The sequence below is a fragment of the Salmo salar genome, chromosome 20 (assembly GCF_965601325.2).
Source record: "Salmo salar chromosome 20, fSalSal1, whole genome shotgun sequence".
In the NCBI taxonomy this organism is placed as follows: Eukaryota; Metazoa; Chordata; class Actinopteri; order Salmoniformes; family Salmonidae; genus Salmo; species Salmo salar.
Genome location: NC_138310.1, coordinates 14923054 through 14942453, shown reverse-complemented (window position 1 = coordinate 14942453; position 19400 = coordinate 14923054). Strand labels below are relative to the sequence as shown.

General features: G+C 45.0%; 1 protein-coding gene across 1 annotated transcript; it reads left to right on the top strand.

Moving 5' to 3' along the window:
* The first annotated feature begins 265 nt into the window (after positions 1-265).
* On the top strand, positions 266-17602 carry LOC123729129 (uncharacterized). Its single transcript, XM_045702991.2, has 13 exons — positions 266-1386; positions 1620-1782; positions 5765-5862; positions 9631-9867; positions 11731-11818; positions 11981-12102; positions 12526-12631; positions 12735-12806; positions 12977-13086; positions 13210-15347; positions 15541-16078; positions 16339-16430; positions 16626-17602. The coding sequence occupies exons 1-11, from the start codon at positions 656-658 to the stop codon at positions 15645-15647; spliced, it is 3972 nt and encodes a 1323-aa protein (XP_045558947.2). The 5' UTR covers positions 266-655; the 3' UTR covers positions 15648-16078; positions 16339-16430; positions 16626-17602.
* Positions 17603-19400: the final 1798 nt, after the last annotated feature.

The window sequence follows — 19400 nt, the reverse complement described above, 5'->3', positions numbered from 1 at the left end:
TGAGTGATGTGGGCACTTTTGGACTAACCTATTTGCTTGGCACCTCACCTTGCTTTGTAAAAACTACAGCCAGCACACTTGCAAGAAGGTTAACTTATATAACGTAGCCAGGTGAGGCGAGAGGCAAAATTATTATTTAAATGTTTACAGCATTTTCCTCCCCTGGGTCCTCAACAACATCCCAGTGAATTCCTATTCCAAATTCCACTTTATTTGGTTCAGAGTTTTCATGACGTGGTCCTTCACAACTGCCAGAACACTGCAGCTGTCAACATAACTGTAAAGCTATGACAGCTGTTGTTCTGTTGGCTCATCTATATTTATCATATTTGCTACACTGCAATGTGTGACGTAGTGCCACCATCAGCAGTGTCAAGTTTCAGCACCAAAGCATGCAGCACACCCAGCCACAAGAGTAGGGTTAGGGTTCGGTTCATGAACAAAAAGCACGGAGGAAGGCAAGGTGTAAGCAAGGGAGTTGTCTTGTAATGTGCCACCGGTTTATACATTTGTAGTCGAGGCTACTGAAGGTCTATTTGGTTGTGCCGCCTTGGGGACAGTGCGCTCCAACGTTAACCAAATGGAATGACCACCGCTCATTCTCTCACAGGGATTGCGAACACATGCCAGAGGTGAGAAGGTACCATTTGAGGCGATGACATCATGCCTGTACGAGTGCCTGCGCGAGGTCGGGCTTCAGCGTCACTACCCTTGTTTTACAGCCATGGGATTGAGACGCGCGGGACACCTGTCTTTGCTCACCATGGGCGACTACTCGAGCTTGGGGGTCCACAGCATGGAGGACCGTGCCCGGCTGTTCCACCTGGTACAGCTGGTCAAGTCTCTGAAGGAAGAGGAAGAGGAGGACCATGGGGGCCACGATGACGATAGAGTTGTGATAACAACAAAGACTTTCACTTCAGGCAGCAAAGTCCCCACATGCAGGCAGCTAGATTTTGATGGTGATGGTAGGTCTAGCGAGCCCAAACGCGGATGGCTCAGTGACTATGACAGTCACAGGGGGGCTGGTGTCCACCCCTTCCCGAGCCCGAACACAGGGGTTAAACCCCAACCATGCTGCGACCTCAGCAGAGGGTCACCCATACACAGAACCCAGATCAGTGGGACGCCGAGGCGTAGCTGTCCTCACAAGCAAACTGTCAGACGGACCACAATGCACAGGAGCAACAGCAAAGTGACCCATCGTCAGAGCGTCTGCATTTACAAGGACGGGACGACCATCGGCAGCAGGCCAAGACCTGAGGTGTGCCGGGAGGAGGATGGGACATCCAGGAGGACGGATGAGCCCACATACATGTACACATCGAGGAGAACTCTTGGCTGCAACTATGGTCTGCCCCTGAGTAGCCCGGTGTCAACCAGAAAGTAAGTTGTATTATGTTTCAACTGTGTATAATGCTGTTGTTGTTAGTGTATGGGTTACTAGGCTGGTAGTCTCTGGTCTGCTGCTGTCTCTCCTTTCATCTGTTTTCCTACTTCTTTTCATTCTCCAAATAACTGCCCCTCACACTTGGTTAGTTGGAAAAGGTAACTCTCTCTTATTAATTATACTGTTGTTCAAAATACCTGTAATTTGTTCTTGTGTGTGTGTGTTGTAGGGAGGCAGGTGGGCAGAGGATCAGTGTGTGTGTGAGGAAGAGGCCCCTGACCTATGCTGAGAACAGGAGAGGGGAGGCAGACGTTGTCACAGCCCATGATGGAGATTCTGTGGTAGTCCATGAGAGCAAAGAGGCAGTGGACCTGACCCAGTACATACTCCAAGTAGGTACCAGGTCCAGTAGAGCCCTGCACAGGCATGAATTTAAAGCCAAGCTTCTACCCATGCTGGTCATGCTCAGGCCCTACCCTACCCAGGCCCGATTGCTTCTGCTAAATTTAAGGCCCGGCCCGGCCCTGCCCGAAACCAGAAATAACTTCCCCCGTTAGTAAATCCATTAGCTGCTCCTCTTTGTCACTCACTCCCTGCGCGAAGCACACTCTGCATGCGCTCTGCTCATGGCGCTCTGAGTCTGTGAGTATCCATAGCAATGCCTCCGCTTGGGCTGCTCTGTTCAGTGAAGAAACATGAGAGAGCAGTTAGCTGTTAGCTACTTTTCGTCACTCTAAACTCCGACAAAACTCAATGAGAATTATAATTTTTGGTGAAATAATCTCTCCAGTCTTATATTTGACGAGGTTGAAGCACTTCTGACGCCACGTTATGATCTTAGTCAGATGTGACTGTACTGCGCAGCAGGGCGCGCGCAAATGGCTCAGCTTCAACATTTTATTGATCAATTTAGTGATACCCAAGCCCTACCCGTACCCTAGTTATTGATGGCCGTAACCCGATGTATAATGTCGGGGCCTGTCGGGCTCGGGTTTGGTAGCAGAACTCTAAAGTACAGTACACTCAGAGGCTCCATCACACAGTCACAGAGGACAGAGTCTAGCAAGACTTGAATATAGCAGTGTATACAGTACAGACCGTGAATATACAGTATGTAGGTACAATAAAGGAGACATTATGTATGTTTGTATATCATACAGATGTAGGATCTTAAATTTGGGCCAGTTTGCTACAGCAGAAAAATGATCCTGCAACAACAGGAAATGTGAATTATTGTGTGGCTAATAGTTCATTTACATTGATACATTTTTCATTAGGGTAAGTCAAGTCTGAATTTCAAAGTAGAAATAACAAACTTTAGAAGCCTTTTCAAAACGCAAATACACTACAAGCTTGCATTTCCTGCCGGCCGTGCAGGAAAATTCTCAGCAACAAAAGAGTGATCAAATTAAGATCCTACATCTGTATGTTTGGATGTACTGTGTACATCATCCAGTATTAACCAGTGTTAAGGCTAGGATTGCACATTTTGGGGAATATTCAGAGGTGAAAACTTTCTGTGGGAATATATGGGAATTAACTGGAACATATTGGAATTAACAGAAATATATTAAAATTAATATGAATACCATTTAAATGTAGATGTTTTTTGCATTGGATATATTTACCATATCATATGGAAACAAACATAACCATTTTACCTTATTATAAGTAGACATAATTGCAAATGATTAAATCCTTCCAGTAGAAATAAAAATAACAATTTAGTTACGAATTGAACTTTATTAAATGAGTTGACTTTTCACATGGGATGATTTCACTGAACAACAAAAGAAAGGGAATATTGAATGATCCCCAATGATCCATCGCATCTCCCAAAAACATTTGCAACATAAATCTGTAAAATGATATTCTAGAAAATAAAGCATTTGGTTGTCTTCCTCCCAGGCTTTCATGTCTTTTCCCTGGACCTCCTCAATGTCCACCTCTTGAACAGCAGACTCTGAGGCCTCATCTTCACTGTCACTTTACAACCTTGTTTAGGATGGCTCATTGTCAGGCTCAAAAAGCCTCAAATTTGCCCGGAATGCCACCAATTTTTCAACCCTTGTATTTGTCAGCCTGTTGTGTGCTTTGGTGTGTGTGTTCCCAAACAAGGACCAGTTGCGCTCTGAGGCAGCTGATGTTGGTGGGATTTGGAGGATGATGGAGGCAACAGGGGAAAGAGCCTCAGATCCACTAAGTCCCTTCCACCAGGTGGCTGATGAGATATGTTGGCACGACTGCCATATTGCATCTCCATCCCAAAGCCCTTGCTTGGAAGTGTACTTCGCCAGACTGCCAAGAACCTTGCCCTCTGACCAGGCCAAGGTGGCGAGACACGGTAGTGATGACACCATAGGCCTTGTTGATCTCTGCACCAGACAGGATGCTCTTGCCAGCATACTTGGGGTCCAACACGTATGCTGCGGCGTGTATGGTCTTCAGGCAGAAGTCTTCACGCTTTTTGATGTATTTCAGAACTGCAGTCTCCTCTGCTTGGAGCAACAGTGAAGTGGGCAAGGCAGTACGGATTTCTTCTCTTACATCTGCAAGCAGAGTCTGAACATCAGACAGGATGGCATTGTGTCCCTCAATCCGTGCAATGGCTACTGCTATAGGTTTCAGGAGTTTCAGGCTGCTTACTACTCTCCCAAAATACATAATCCAGGAGGATCCTCTTGATGGGGCTGTCCATATCGGCAGACTGTGATATGGCCATTTCTTGGAGAGACTCCTTCCCCTCCAGGAGACTGTCAAACATGATGACAACACCATCCCAACGGGTGTTGCTGGGCAGCTTCAATGTGGTGCTCTCATTCTTCTCATTTTGCTTGGTGAGGTAGATTGCTGCTATAACTTGATGACCCTTCACATACCTAACCATTTCCTTGGCTTTCTTGTATAGTGTATCCATTGTTGTCAGTGCCATGATGTCTTTGAGGAGCAGATTCAATGCATGAGCAGCACAGCCAATGGGTGTGATGTGAGGTTAGGACTCCTCCACTTTAGACCAAGCAGCCTTCATGTTCGCAGCCTTGTCTGTCACCAGTGCAAATACCTTCTGTGGTCCAAGGTCATTGATGACTGCCTTCAGCTCATCTGCAATGTAGAGACTGGTGTGTCTGTTGTCCCTTGTGTCTGTGCTCTTGTAGAATACTGGTTGAGGGGTGGAGATTATGTAGTTAATTATTCCTTGCCCACGAACATTCAACCACCCATCAGAGATTATTGCAATACAGTCTGCTTTCTCTATGATTTGCTTGACCTTCACTTGAACTCTGTTGAACTCTGCATCCAGCAAAGCATGTCTGGTTGGAGGGGTGTATGCTGGGCGAAGAACATTCAGAAATCTCTTCCAATACACATTGTGAGTACCAATACAAATTGTGAGCATCAGAGGTGAACCAATTGCATAAACAGCTCGAGCAAGACATCCATCAGCATTTCTCTGACTACGTTCCTCCATTGAGTCAAAAAAACTTCTGATTCCAGAAGGACCATGAGCTGTTGCTATCGATAAGGTGTCTGATTCATTATTTTCACCTCAAATAGAAGTTGAGGGACTTTTGTCAGAGGCTGCTTGTTGTGAGCGCTGAGGGAACTTTATGCACTTGGCCAGATAATTCTTCATCTTTGTTGCATTCTTCACATATGATTTAGCACAGTATTAGCAAATGTACACAGCTTTTCCTTCTACATTTTGTAAGATACATGTTTTAAAATGAATCATATATGGAAACAGGTGAATTAACACTCCTCAGTTAGCAGGCTCAAGCAAGCTAAAACCCACATGGTAGCAAAAACTAACTAAGAGAAATTGTTAACAAGTTAGAAATTATTTAAACACACTTTGCTGTAGGCTACTATTTACTAGCTAAAAAAAAAATCATATATGTCATATAAAATATATTCACCCCAACCAGTATTGTAATCAAAACTTACCAGAAAGCATGTAGTCCTTGGCTCAGACAGTGTAGTAGTGTGGGCTCAATAGCATCTCATTAGTGTGCAGGATCTTGAGTATCAGCTGTACATGTGATGGAAGAATGCACTGTGCATGCAAAGGGTTGCAATTCCATTGAATAGGGGATAGTTTAACCAAAATAAGACCTAGAATTGCCTTATGTGTATCCTACAAAAAAATGTCACTGTTATAAGCTAACTTTTTTCATCAATTTAAGCAAAATGTCCTAAATTCCAGGGCTTAACTTCCCATGAAAAATTTCTGGAAATTTCCCGGAAAGTTTCCTACTCTTTGCAACCCAAGTTAAGGTACATAAATATTATTCATATAGCTTCAGGCCCCCTGATCCTTGTAACACAGTGTTGATCTGTGTGTGTGTCTGCACTCTTCTCTGGTCCCCTCCACAGCACAGGTTTAATTATGATGAGGTGTTTGGGGAAGAGAGCTCCAATGTGGATGTGTACCTGAAAACAGCCTTTCCGCTGATACAGCATGTCCTCAACGGGTAAGGAACCTTTTGTTGTGTTCATTAGGCTCCAAACAAAAGAAAGCGGGGAGGGACTCCAATAAGAAAAGTCTGTCAATGTTAGCCATATTCCCCCTGTGTGTAAGACCCCTGCTGTAACACAATAATGTAACTGCAGAGGAGCAACTAGGTGTTGTTTACCGTAATGTACCCTAAAACACTTGCGCTCAAACAGGTCGAACAGGTCGAGAGCTTCAAGTTCCTCAGTGTCCACATCACTAAAGAACTATCGTGGTCCACACACATTAACACAGTCGTGAAGAGGGCATGGCAACGCCTCTTCCCCCTCAGGAGGTTGAAAAGATTTGGCATCCTCAAAAAGCTGTACAGCTGCACCATTGAGAGCATATTGACTGGCTGCATCACCACTTGGTATGGCAACTGCTTGTCATCTGAACGCAAGGCGCTACAGAGGGTAGTGCGTACGCCCAGGACACAGGGTTCGCACAAAGTGCTTGAGGTGCTTAAAGTACCTGAATTTGGCACTTTGAAATTCAAGTACTGGAATACCTTAAAATCAGACATCTTCTCAGGTTGGTACTTGAAAAGTACTTGAATTAAAATGAGAGGAGAACAGATCAAATATGTTTACAAAAAATATGATAAAAATGTATTGGTCTTGCAAATGAATTTCCAGGCAGACTACTGAGTTTTATTGCCTCACGTGTTTCGTGCTGTGGTTGCCAGGCGAGCTCGCTCATTCCACCCACCCTGCCACTCAGCCAGGTTGGTACAAAACTGACTGATTATGCACCGCCAAACATCACATCGATAGCTAAACTGCCGGGAAATATGGAACATTTCTGGGATCTTTTATTTCAGCTCATGAAACACTTTACATGTTGCGTTTTATATTTTTGTTCAGTATAATTTACTCACCATTTCTTACCACTACATCACTGGACCCAATCAACCCACACCATGTAAGGTGCAACAAAATGTGTCAGACTGGGTGAATAGGCCCTTTGTGAATCGTCCCCGAAGAGCCACATGAAGGGGGAAAGACACAACGCTGCATCCTGCACTGGCGCCAGTTCTACATTATGTGACATTTTCTCTGCAACAACCTCCAGAGCTTTTCATTCACAGGGCTCCGGCTATATTCCGCCTTATCAAGCAGCAGCCGTGCTCATGCCCTTCTGGTGGCCGTTCACGTGCCGTTTCCCTCGCACAGCCCACCCAATCATTATGCTGGAGTTGTGTAGTAATGTGAATAGGAAATGTGTGTTCACCAGTAGGCATGTTCCAAAACTCTGCTATTCAAATGACAAAATCATCAGTACTGACTTACCGCCTATGTATGTAGTAAATAAGTTGTTTTTTTCAAGAGATTGTGGCGATATACTGCCATCTGTTGGCGACTAGAAACAATTGCATAATATGAACTATTAAAAAATGAATGGTCCTTGAATATGACTTGCCACACTGCCTGTACGAACCCTGAGTACACCACTGGGGCCGAGCTCCCTGCCATCCAGCACCTCTATACCAGGCGGTGTTAGAGGAAGGCCCTAAAAATTGTCAAAGACTTCAGCCATCCAAGTCACAGACTGTTCTCTCTGCTACCACATGGCAAGTAGTACCTATGACCAAGTCTGGAACCAACAGGACCCTGAACAGCTTCTACCCCCAGGCTATAAGACTGCTAATAGTTAGTTAAATAGTTAAGCAATAGCTACCTGGAGCATCTGCACTGACCCTTTTTGCAATAATCTCTTTTGACTCATCACATACGCTGATGTTACTGTTTATTATCTATCCCGTTGCCTAGTCACTTTATTCCGACCTACGTGTACAGTTGAAGTCGGAGGTTTACATACACTTAGGTTGGAGTAATTAAAACTCATTTTTCAACCACTCCACAAATTTCTTGTTAACAAACTATAGTTTTGGCAAGTCAGTTAGGACATCTACCTTATGCATGACACAAGTAATTTTTACAACAATTGTTTACAGACAGATTATTTCACTTATAATTCACTGTATCACAATTCCAGTGGGTCAGAGGTTTACATACACTAAGTTGACTGTGCCTTTAATCAGCTTGGAAAATTCCAGAAAATGATGTCATGGCTTTAGAAGCTTCTGATAGGCTAATTTACATAATTTGAGTCAATTGGAGATGTACCTGTGGATGTATATGAAGGCCTACCTTCAAACTCAGTGTCTCTTTGCTTGACATCATGGGAAAATCAAAAGAAATCAGCTAAGACCTCCGAAAATAAATTGTAGACCTCCACAAGTCTGGTTCATCCTTGGGAGCAATTTACAAATGCCTGAAGGTACCATGTTCATCTGTGCAAACAATAGTGCGCAAGTATAAACACCACGCAGCCGTCATACCACTCAGGAAGGAGACACGTTCTGTCTCCTAGAGATGAAGGTACTTTGGTGCGAAAAGTGCAAATCAATCCCAGAACAACAGCAAAGGACCTTGTGAAGATGCTGGAGGAAACCGGTACAAAAGTATCTATATCCACAGTAAAAGGAGTCCTATATTGACATAACCTGAAAGGCCGCCCAGCAAGGAAGAAGCCACTGCTCCAAAACCGCCATAAAAAGCCAGACTACGGTTTGCAACTGCACATGTGGACAAAGATCGTACTTTTTGGAGAAATGTCCTTTGGTCTGATGAAACAAAAATAGAACTGTTTGGTCATAATGACCATCGTTATGTTTGGAGGAAAAAGGGGGATGCTTGCAAGCCGAAGAACACCATCCCAACAGTGAAGCAAGGGGGTGGCAGCATCATGTTGTGGGGGTGCTTTGCTGCAGAAGGGTCTGGTGCACTTCACAAAATAGATGGCATCATGAGGAGGAAAAATTATGTGGGTATATTGAAGCAACATCTCAAGATATCAGTCAGGAAGTTAAAGCTTGGTCGCAAATGGGTCTTCCAAATGGACAATGACCCCAAGCATACTTCCAAAGTTGTGGCAAAATGGCTTAAGGACAACAAAGTCAAGGTATTGGAGTGGCCATCACAAAGCCCTGACCTCAATCCTATATAAAATTTGTAGGCAGAACTGAAAAAGCGTGTGCGAGCAAGGAGGCCTACAAACCTGACTCCGTTACACCAGCTCTGTCAGGAAGAATAGGACAAAATTCACCAAACTTATTGTCGGAAGCTTGTGGAAGGCTACCCGAAACGTTTGACCCAAGTTAAACAATTTAAAGGCAATGCTACCAAATACTAATTGAGTGTATGTAAACTTCTGACCCACTGGGAATGTGATGAAAGAAATAAAAGCTGAAATAAATCATTCTCTACTATTATTCTGACATTTGACATTCTTAAAATAACGTGGTGATCCTAACTGACCTAAGACATGGAATTTTTACTAGGATTAAATGTCAGGAATTGTGAAAAACTGAGTTTAAATGTATTTGGCTGAAGTCTCTGTAAATTTCCGACTTCAACTGTACATATCTTCCTAAATTACCTTGTACCCCTGCACATCGACTCAGTACTTGTACCCCGTGTATACAGCCAAGTTATCGTTACTCATTATGTATTTATTCCTTGTGTTATTATTTTTCAATTTATTCCTTGTGTTATTTGTCTATTTTTCTATTTCTTCTACTATTTCTAAATTTTTTCTCTCTGCATTGTTGGGAAGGGCCTGTTAGTAAGCATTTCACTGTTAGTCTACACCTGTTGTTTACGAAGCATGTGACACATAAAATTAGATTTGATTTGAAATGGGATATTGTGTGACCTAGTTCTGTCTGTATGTACATTGGCAGAGGCAAGGCCACTTGTTTTGCATACGGCCAGACGGGAGCAGGGAAGACACACACCATGCTGGGTTGTCCTCCTCAGAGACAGGGGCTATATGCTCTGGCTGCCAGGGACATATTTACCCAGCTGCACTCCACCCAGGACTGTGGCAACTCTACAGTCCCATCCCACGTCTATGTCTATGTCAGCTTCTTTGAGATCTACTGTGGCCAGCTCTACGACTTGTTGGACTGTAGAAAACGGTGCGTGTGTGATTGTGTATGTACTCAAGTTCAGGACTGACTTAACTCGACCAGTAGTAGTGACTTTGTTTTCAGAAAATATTTCATAATGTAACACTCTAACTTGGACTCTGACTCGAACACTAGAGACTTGGGACTTGACTCGCACTCGAGGTTTAGTAAATTGACTACATCACTGAACATAACCCTGCTCTCTGATTGGTCCATTCTCGAGGTCGACCGATTATGATTTTTCAACGCTGATGCCGATTATTGGAGGACCAAACAAAGCCGATACCGATTAATCGGCCTATTTTTTTCCTGTATATATATATATATTTGTAATAATGACAATTACAACAATACTGAATGAACAATGAACACTTTTATTTTAACTTTAAATAATACATAAATAAAATCTATTTAGTCTCAAATAAATAATGAAACATGCTCAATTTGGTTTAAATAATGCAAAAACACAGTGTTGGAGAAGAAAGTAAAAATGCAATATGTGCAATTTAAAAAGCTAACGTTTAAGTTCCTTGCTCAGAACATGAGAACATATGAAAGCTGGTGGTTCAATATTCCCAGTTCTTCAATATTCCCAGTTAAGAAGTTTTAGGTTGTAGTTATTATAGGAATTATGACGCGTCGACTATTTCTCTCTATACCATTTGTATTTCATATACCTTTGACTATTGGATGTTCTAATAGGCACTTTAGTATTGCCAGCCTAATCTCAGGAGTTGATAGGCTTGAAGTCATAACCAGCGCTGTGAAGCAAGCATTGCTAAGAGCTGCTGGCAAACGCAGTAAAGTTTGAATGAATGCTTACGAGCCTGCTGCTGCCTACCACCGCTCAATCAGTCTGCTCTATCAAATCATGGACTTAATTATAATGTAATAAACACAGAAATACGACCCATTGGTCATTATTATGGTAAAATCCGGAAACTATAATTTAGAAAACAAAAACTTTTATTCTTTCAGTGAAATACGGAACCGTTCTGTAGTTTATCGAACGGGCGGCAACCCTAAGTCTAAATATTGCTGTTAAATTGCACAACCTTCAATGTTATGTCATAATTATGTAAAATTCTGGCAAATTAGTTCGCAACGAGCCAGGCGGCCCAAATTGTTGCATATGCCCCGACTCTGCGTGCAATGAACGCAAGAGAAGTGACACAATTCCCCTAGTTAATATGCAGGTTTAAAAAAATATACTTCTGTGTATTGATTTTAAGAAAGGCATTGATATTTATGGTTAGGTACATTCATGCAACGATTGTGCTTTTTTTGCAAATGCGCTTTTGTTAAATCATCCCCCGTTTGCCGAAGTAGGCTGTGATTCGATGATAAATTAACAGGCACCACATTGATTATATCAACGCAGGACAAGCTAGTTAACCTAGTAATATCATCAACCATGTGTAGTTAACTAGTGATTAGGTGAAGATGGATTGTTTTTTTATAAGATAAGTTTAATGCTAGCTAGCAACTTACCTTGGCTCCTTGCTGCACTCGCGTAACAGGTAGTCAGCCTGCCACGCAGTTTCCTCGTGGAGTGCAATGTAATCGGAATCCAAAAATGCAGATTATCGATTGTTATGAAAACTTGAAATCTGACCTAATTAATCAGCCATGCCGATTAATTGGTCGACCTCTAGTCCCTTCACAATGACATGGTCATAACCATGCTCTCTGATTGGTCCCTTCATAATAACACTGAACCATTTTAACCACAACCACTCAGTGAACCACTCAGCGAACCACGGAACCAGTGAACTACTCATTGAACCACTCAATGAACCACTCAGGAAATAAGTGAACCAGTAAACCTCTGATTGGTCTCTTTATAATGACATCTGTGTCTTCTCTATGCAGCTTGTTTGCAAGGGAGGATGGGCACCAAGTGGTTCAGATAGCAGGGCTAAGAGAGGTCAAAGTGGAGTCTGTCAACTCATTGCTGGAGGTGAGACTTTTATCCCTCTCTTCTCATTCTTCCTATTCTCGTCTGTTTTGCCTCGCTGTTTTGATTTATTTCCCTTCTCCATTCCATCCTCCTTTCATCGCTTCTCCTGCCTCCACCCCTCCTCATTTATCCTCCCCACCTTCTCCTCTCTCCGTCCTCCAGGTGATTTTGTGGGGTACAGGGGAGCGCACCCAGGGGGTGAGTGGAGTCAATCCTGTGTCATCCCGCTCCCACGCTCTGCTCCAGATACAGCTCAGAGACTCTGGCAATCGGGCCACTGGCAAGTCAGTGTCACGTTATAATAAGTAATAGGACAAATTCGCCAAATTAGTTCCAGGTAGCCAAACTGATATATAGAAAATGATTAACCAGGTATATGGAGTTTGCACCTTGCAATTCAGACACATTTTTTGGGGGACTTTTTCAAGATTAGGACATTTTATAATCTAAAATAAAACACATATTCAGCAATATCCCTGAGATTGAATGTGTTATTTTATGTATGATTAGCTATAGTACACAGTGTGTGTGTGTGTGTGTGTGTGTGTGTGTGTGTGTGTGTGTGTGTGTGTGTGTGTGTGTGTGTGCGTGTGCGTGTGCGTGTGTGTGTGTGTGTGTGTATGCAATTCAGTAGCTTTGTAACATAGTTTAGGTGACATTAAATTAAAAGTAATCGGACCAGATGTATCCCACACTGTGTTGTGTAGGATGTCATTTGTGGATCTGGCTGGGAGTGAGAGAGCAGCAGACTCCAGAGACCCAGACAGACTGAGTCGCATGGAGGGGGCAGAGATCAACCAGAGTCTACTGGCAGTGAGCGCAACACACACAATAGGATGCAATACAATACTTTATTGTTCACTTTCACACACACATAACATGGGATTGCTGTTAACATGTAGCCTATTTGTTTCAGCTGAAAGAATGTATCCGTTCTCTGGACCAAGAGCAGTCACACACACCGTTCAGACAGAGCAAGCTCACGCAGGTAAAGAATCTCACACACACATTGCAAACGTTCACGGGTTCAACTCTCAACGACACATCTGAGCAACTCCACACCGGGCTTGTGCTTCAACTGTGTTGTCCACAGGGAATGCTAGAATTTGGGTCAGTACCACTTTTTTTCAAACTCTGTTTACCTTGTTGTCTGTATAGGTTTTGAAGGACTCCTTTGTTGGTGATTCAAAGACATGTATGATTGCAAACGTTTCCCCCAGTCACCTAGCAACCAAACACACACTCAATACGCTGAGATACGCTGACCGGTGAGTGTTACGTATTAACTAGGTCATATGAGAACACACACTCCGACTCAACAGTTTTGAGGACATTGATTAATTGGTCAGTGACATTGGCCTGTGATATATCATCTCTTATTGGCTCTACAGGGTGAAGGAGCTGGGGGGGGGAGGGGGGAGAAGACGGCCCACAGTCACCCCGTCCCCATCCCCGAAACATGATCAGACTAGCAGCAGTGGTACTAGTGCCAGCAGGGGGAAAAGTCCCCCAAAAAGGGTGAAGTTGGGGGGACACAGGGAGGCCCGAAATGTGACTGGCACCCCTGCCAGGAGGTTAGCCCCAGGGGGAGCTCTGCTCTGCTCCACACCAAAGGGCCGGGGGGCGGGGGAGGGCTTTGGGAGGGGGAGAGAAGACCTCTGTTTGGAGCACGCCACACCTGTGAGGGGCTCACTGGGCCAGGGGCTTTGGAGGTGCAGGAGGAGTGAGGGAGTGGGAGAGAGGGAGAGGAAGTGGGATAGAGAGAGGGAGGTGGAAAAGAAAGGGCACAGAAAGGAACGTGAGAAGACAGATGATTCCAACACAGAACAGGACCATGGTGTGGCTCGGGTGATGAGACAGCGAATGGGAGAGGGGAGGACAACCCTTTGGGAAATACCCAGAGAAGGAAGAGCCACTACAAGCCAGATGGCCATAGGTAAAAGGGCAGCTGCTGCTTCCTGCCTCAGAGGAGCAGAGAGGCAGAGGACTACTATGAGTAAAGGAGAGGGAGAGGGCAGGAGATGGATAGAGCAGGACCGAATTGTGGGGGAGAGGGAGAGAGAGAAGACGGCTGAGGGACAGAGAGAGTTAGGAGAGGGCAGGGAGAGAGATAGGAGGACTAGTACAGAATGGGAAAGAGAGAGAGAAACTGAGACGCCAAGCGAGCGGGAGAGCGAGAAGGAAAGAGAGAGGCATTTGAGAAGATACCACCAGCAGCTGCAGCAGATGCAGTGGCTCCAGCAGCCTCTGCCTGGCTCTCCATCTGTCTGCCGCGGTCTGGAGGAGCTGCTGGCTGGGTACAGGGCCACGACTGGGGCCGGGGGAGACCACCTCTCGCTCCGGGGGGAAGGGACCGCAGGGGTCACAGTGGAGGCAAAGGGGAAGGGACAGAGTCACCTCTCTAACAACACGTCTCAGAGCCACTGCCGCAATGGCGATAATGATGTTGATGATGATGATAATGAAGGAGATAATGATGGTAGTGGAGAGCACATCCTCGAGTGTCTCGTCCCCGGGGCTGGATCAGTGCTGTCTACCATCAGCAGGCTGGATGACCGAGGGACAGGAGGAGGAGGAGTGGAGAGAGGGAGTGGGGACGAATGGGGGTCACCCAAGGAGGAGGAGAGGAGAGGGAGATGGGCATGGCCAGAGTGTAGAGTGGTCGAGTCAGAAGAGGGCGGCAGGTGGACAGGGGCTGTGTTGCGTCTTGGGGAAGAGGAACGGTTACCATCTAGCCTCCGCGGGCCATTTGAGAGGAGGGGGTGGGCAGGGGAACACAAGGAGAGAGGAGAAGAGGACATGCTGCTGGAGGCTGAATGGAGCACAGAGGAGGAAGGAGAGGTTAATGACTTCCCCCGCGGCTCCACAGACAGCAACAGTGACAACGACAACATTTACCGACACTGCAGCCACCACGCTCCGGCCGAGAGGCCCCTCTCTCCACCCCCGCCCCCAGCCAAGCTCAACGACCTGTCCCTGGAGTCCAAGCACATCAACCAGAGCTCCAGTGGCCTGTGCCTACACTTCCAAAATGTCCCCCTTTGCCCCTGTCAGCAGGGAGTACCACTGAGCCCCAGAGAAAGGACAGCGCTACCAGGTGCTGAGCTGCTACGTCAGATAGACCCTGCCACCCCCCTTCTGTCCTTTGTGCAGACGTGGAGGGGAGCAGCTTTTGGCACCACAAGGCTTCCCCCTGAGAGCCAAAATAATTCTGGAGTTGTGGCTCAAATGCCCCCTTCTTCACCACCACACTGTGAGTCCTCGGGCGATTCATCTAGATGCACCATGGACCCCCTCTCACTTTCCTTGCTTCAAGTAGACAGGCTGGCAGCCACAGACTCCTTCCTCTGCCAGCAGGTACCACACAGCACCTACTCCCCCTCCCTCTTGCCTAGGGAAGGTGGAAAGAGAAAAGGGGTGGTGGAGGGTGGCCAGTCTCTAGTACCAACTCTAGGGATAGATGGGAAGAGTGAAGGCCACATGGATCAGAGGAGATCCAAGATGGACGCTGCTCCTCTCTGGAGAATGGGTGAGTCACATACACAAGCTTGTGCAATGCCTTTTTCCCCCGCATTGTTTACTTAAAATCTCTGTAAATAATTGCCACCTTCTCATTGACATTGTTCATTTGTGAGAATTGCGGTTTTGTTAGGGGATTGCGTGTAAAAAAACAAAAATGTCAAATATTGCTCTAATTCTCTTGTGTTGTCTGTTCTGTCCAGCTATGACCAAACCATCTGCCCCTGTGGTCTCCCTGGTGTCTGTCCAAGACCAAAGTGGAATCCTGAAAACCCCAGCCCAGTTAGGGAGGGAGGTCCTAGGCTCCTGAGACTCTACCTGTCCCCCTGGCCCTTCTCCACACCTCCACTCACCACACAACCTCACTGTATCCAATACACACACAACCAAGTGCTCCCAAGGCCCAATCCAGCCCAACACACAAACATCACACCCTCTGCCTTCCACCCATATACCACAACGTACACATACACCTCCCATCACTACTAAACACACATTTCAGGATACACCCAACTCCTCTATCCCTAGTGTGCAAATTCTCCAACAAATGAACAACCCTGTGCAATTTAACATTTTGCAGGACCAATCTCAGTCACCCAGTTCAAACAGTTCTCCTAATCTCCACACTCCATGCCGTCTCAGCGGTTCAAGCAGTCCAGACGGTCCAAACGGTCTGTTAAAGCATGTTGGACCCCCAGCCATCCTCTCCTTCTCTACTCAGGAAGCACTGGAGCATGCCTAGTAAGTTCAAGTCTATCTGTTATGTAGCATGAACAATGTGTAGGTGTATGGTTCCTTACTCATCCTGGCTCTATCCCTTGCCATCTCTTCCTCTTTCCTTCTCTTCCTCTTTCCCTCTCTTCCTCTTTCCCTCTCTTCCTCTTTCCCTCTCTTCCTCTTTCCCTCTCTTCCTCTTTCCTTCTCTTCCACTTTCCTTCTCTCTCTGTCTCTCTCTCTCTCTCTCTCTCTCTCTCTCTCTCTCTCTCTCTCTCTCTCGTCAGGTGGTGTGTTGTCCAGACCCATTGGGAGCAGTTGAAGCAGATAGTCTCTGTGTCGTAGAGAGGGGACATTGCTGTGCCAACAGCCTGACATGGTGAGAACGCAGCACCTTGTATATACAAGTATTCAATATACTAGCTCATAAATCATGGATTGGATTCATTGCAATTACTCTTTTTGTTGCTGAATGGGACACTTGGTTTGAGAGTAGTGCTCTCCATGACTGTCTACCATTTGTTGATCCATCTTCCTTCCCTGTCTGTCTCACCGGTCCCTCTCTATTCTTCAGGACTTTAGGGAGTACGTTCAGAAACTGGAGGAGATCATGGAGCAAAAGGCTGTGTGCGTTCAGAGCCTGAGAGCTCTGCTACAGCCCTACCTCACCCAACTGAAAAATCCTTGTTGAAAAATATTAGTCATTTTGAATTCATGGAGTGAATTTCAATTCAGTTCTGTTTCTGAATTGAAAACTGAATTGACCCCAAACCTGCCTGACGTACCTTAAATTACACCAGGCAAATCATTTGTGTGAGTGTGGAGTGAGCTGTATTTTTTTTAACAGTAGCCTACAGGAACAAACACTTATAGTCAGTACCTTCATGATTAAGGCACTGTACTACTGTATCACAAATAATGAGATTCCCATAGAGAATGATAGAGTCCTCTAGTGGCCAAAAGGCCATGTTAGCATGGACAGCACCATTGAGGGCTTCCACCATTATAATGTAGTCAACTGGATTGGACTTTCAACTTCATTGTCTAATGCCTCCTGGTGATCCTGTTGGAGTCATGTCCAACTAGGTAATCAGGAGGGATCAGCCAATTGTGTACATCAAAATGGAGATAGCCTCAATGGTGCTGCCCATGCTGTCACAGACGCTATAGTGGCACAGATACAAAGATGAGTCCTCTATCTCTATGGAGATTCCCAACCTCTGTCATTTCAAGAATTTTGCTACGAGTAACTTATCATAAAAAGTTATGGAATCATTATAATGTTGTACTTTGGTAGTTTGCGTAGTCTGTCCACGAGAGATTAAATATACATGGAAGAAAAATCACTGTTTTTATGTGGTAGGCCTATCCTCTGTGGTTGGCCTTTGAAATGCATACGCAAAGAAGATGTCTGCCAGTTCTTCATCTGTCTTGCCAACAGATGGAGGCGCTGTGTGTGAAAATCCTTGTTTTCAGAGTAGAAAATGTATTGCACAATTCACTCAAAAAGAAAAGTCACATGCTTCATAAAACAACCGGTGTAGACTAAAAGTGAAATGTTTACTTACGTGTCCTTTTCCAACAATGCAGAGTTAAGATAAATATATCAAAATTATATCAAAAATTGATATGACACGAGGCATAAATACACAGTGAATAACAAAAATCTTGAGTAAAAATAGCATGGCTATATACAGGGAGTACCAGTACTGAGTTGATGTGCAGGGGTATGAGGTAATTGAGATAGCTATGTACTTATAGGTAGGGGTAAAGTGAACTAGTCAACAGGATAGATAATAGACAGTTGCGTATATGTTGAGTGTGAAAGTGTGTGTGTGTGTGTGTGGTGTCAGTATGCATGTGTGTGCATGTTATGTGTATGTGGGCGTATGTAGTGTGTGTGTGTGTGTGTTGTCAGTGTAAGTATGTGTGAGTGTCCAGTGTTTGTGCATAGAGTTAGTGCATAAAAGGATCAATGCAGGTAGTCCGGGTAGCCATTTTATTAGCTATTTAGCAGTCTTGTTTAGCAATCTTTGTCAAGGGTGTGTACGGGAGGCGAAGTCAGGTGCAGGAGAGCAGAGTGTAGTGAACAGGCGCACTTTAATTCCGTTCCACAAAATACAGCACATACAGTGGGGGGAAAAAGTATTTGATCCCCTGCTGATTTTGTACGTTTGCCCACTGATAAAGAAAGGATCAGTCTATAATTTTAATGGTAGGTTTATTTGAACAGTGAGAGACAGAATAACAACAAAAATATCCAGAAAAACGCATGTCAAAAATGTTATAAATTGATTTGCATTTTAATGAGGGAAATAAGTATTGGATCCCCTCTCAATCAGAAAGATTTCTGGCTCCCAGGTGTCTTTTATACAGGTAACGAGCTGAGATTAGGAGCACACTCTTAAAGGAAGTGCTCCTAACCGCAGCTTGTTACCTGTAAAAAAGACACCTGTCCACAGAAGCAATCAATCAATCAGATTCCAAACTCTCCACCATGGCCAAGACCAAAGAGCTCTCCAAGGATATCAGGGACTAGATTGTAGACCTACACAAGGCTGGAATGGGCTACAAGACCATCGCCAAGCAGCTTGGTGAGAAGGTGACAACGTTTGGTGTGAATATTCGCAAATGGAAGAAACACAAAAGAACTGTCAATATCCCTCGGCCTGGGGCTCCATGCAAGATCTCACCTCGTGGAGTTGCAATAGTCATGAGAACGGTGAGGAATCAGCCCAGAACTACACGGGAGGATCTTGTCAATGATCTCAAGGCAGCTGGGACCATAGTCACCAAGAAAACAATTGGTAACACACTACGCCGTGAAGGACTTAAATCCTGCAGCGCCAGCAAGGTCCCCCTGCTCAAGAATACATATACATGCCCGTCTGAAGTTTGCCAATGAACATCTGAATGATTCAGAGGACAACTGGCGAAAGTGTTGTGGTCAGATGAGACCAAAATGGAGCTCTTTGGCATCAACTCAACTCGCCGTGTTTGGAGGAGGAGGAATGCTAACTATGAGCCCAACAACACCATCTCCACCGTCAAACACGGAGGTGGAAACATTATGCTTTGGGGGTGTTTTTCTGCTAAGGGGACAGGACAACTTCACCGCATCATTTGACGGGGCCATGTACTGTCAAATCTTGGGTGAGAACCTCCTTCCCTCAGCCAGGGCATTGAAAATGGGTCGTGGATGGGTATTCCAGCATGACAATGACCCAAAACACACGGCCAAGGCAACAAAGGAGTGGCTCAAGAAGAAGCACATTAAGGTCCTGGAGTGGCCTAGCCAGTCTCCAGAGCTTAATCCCATAGAAAATCTGTGGAGGGAGCTGAAGGTTCG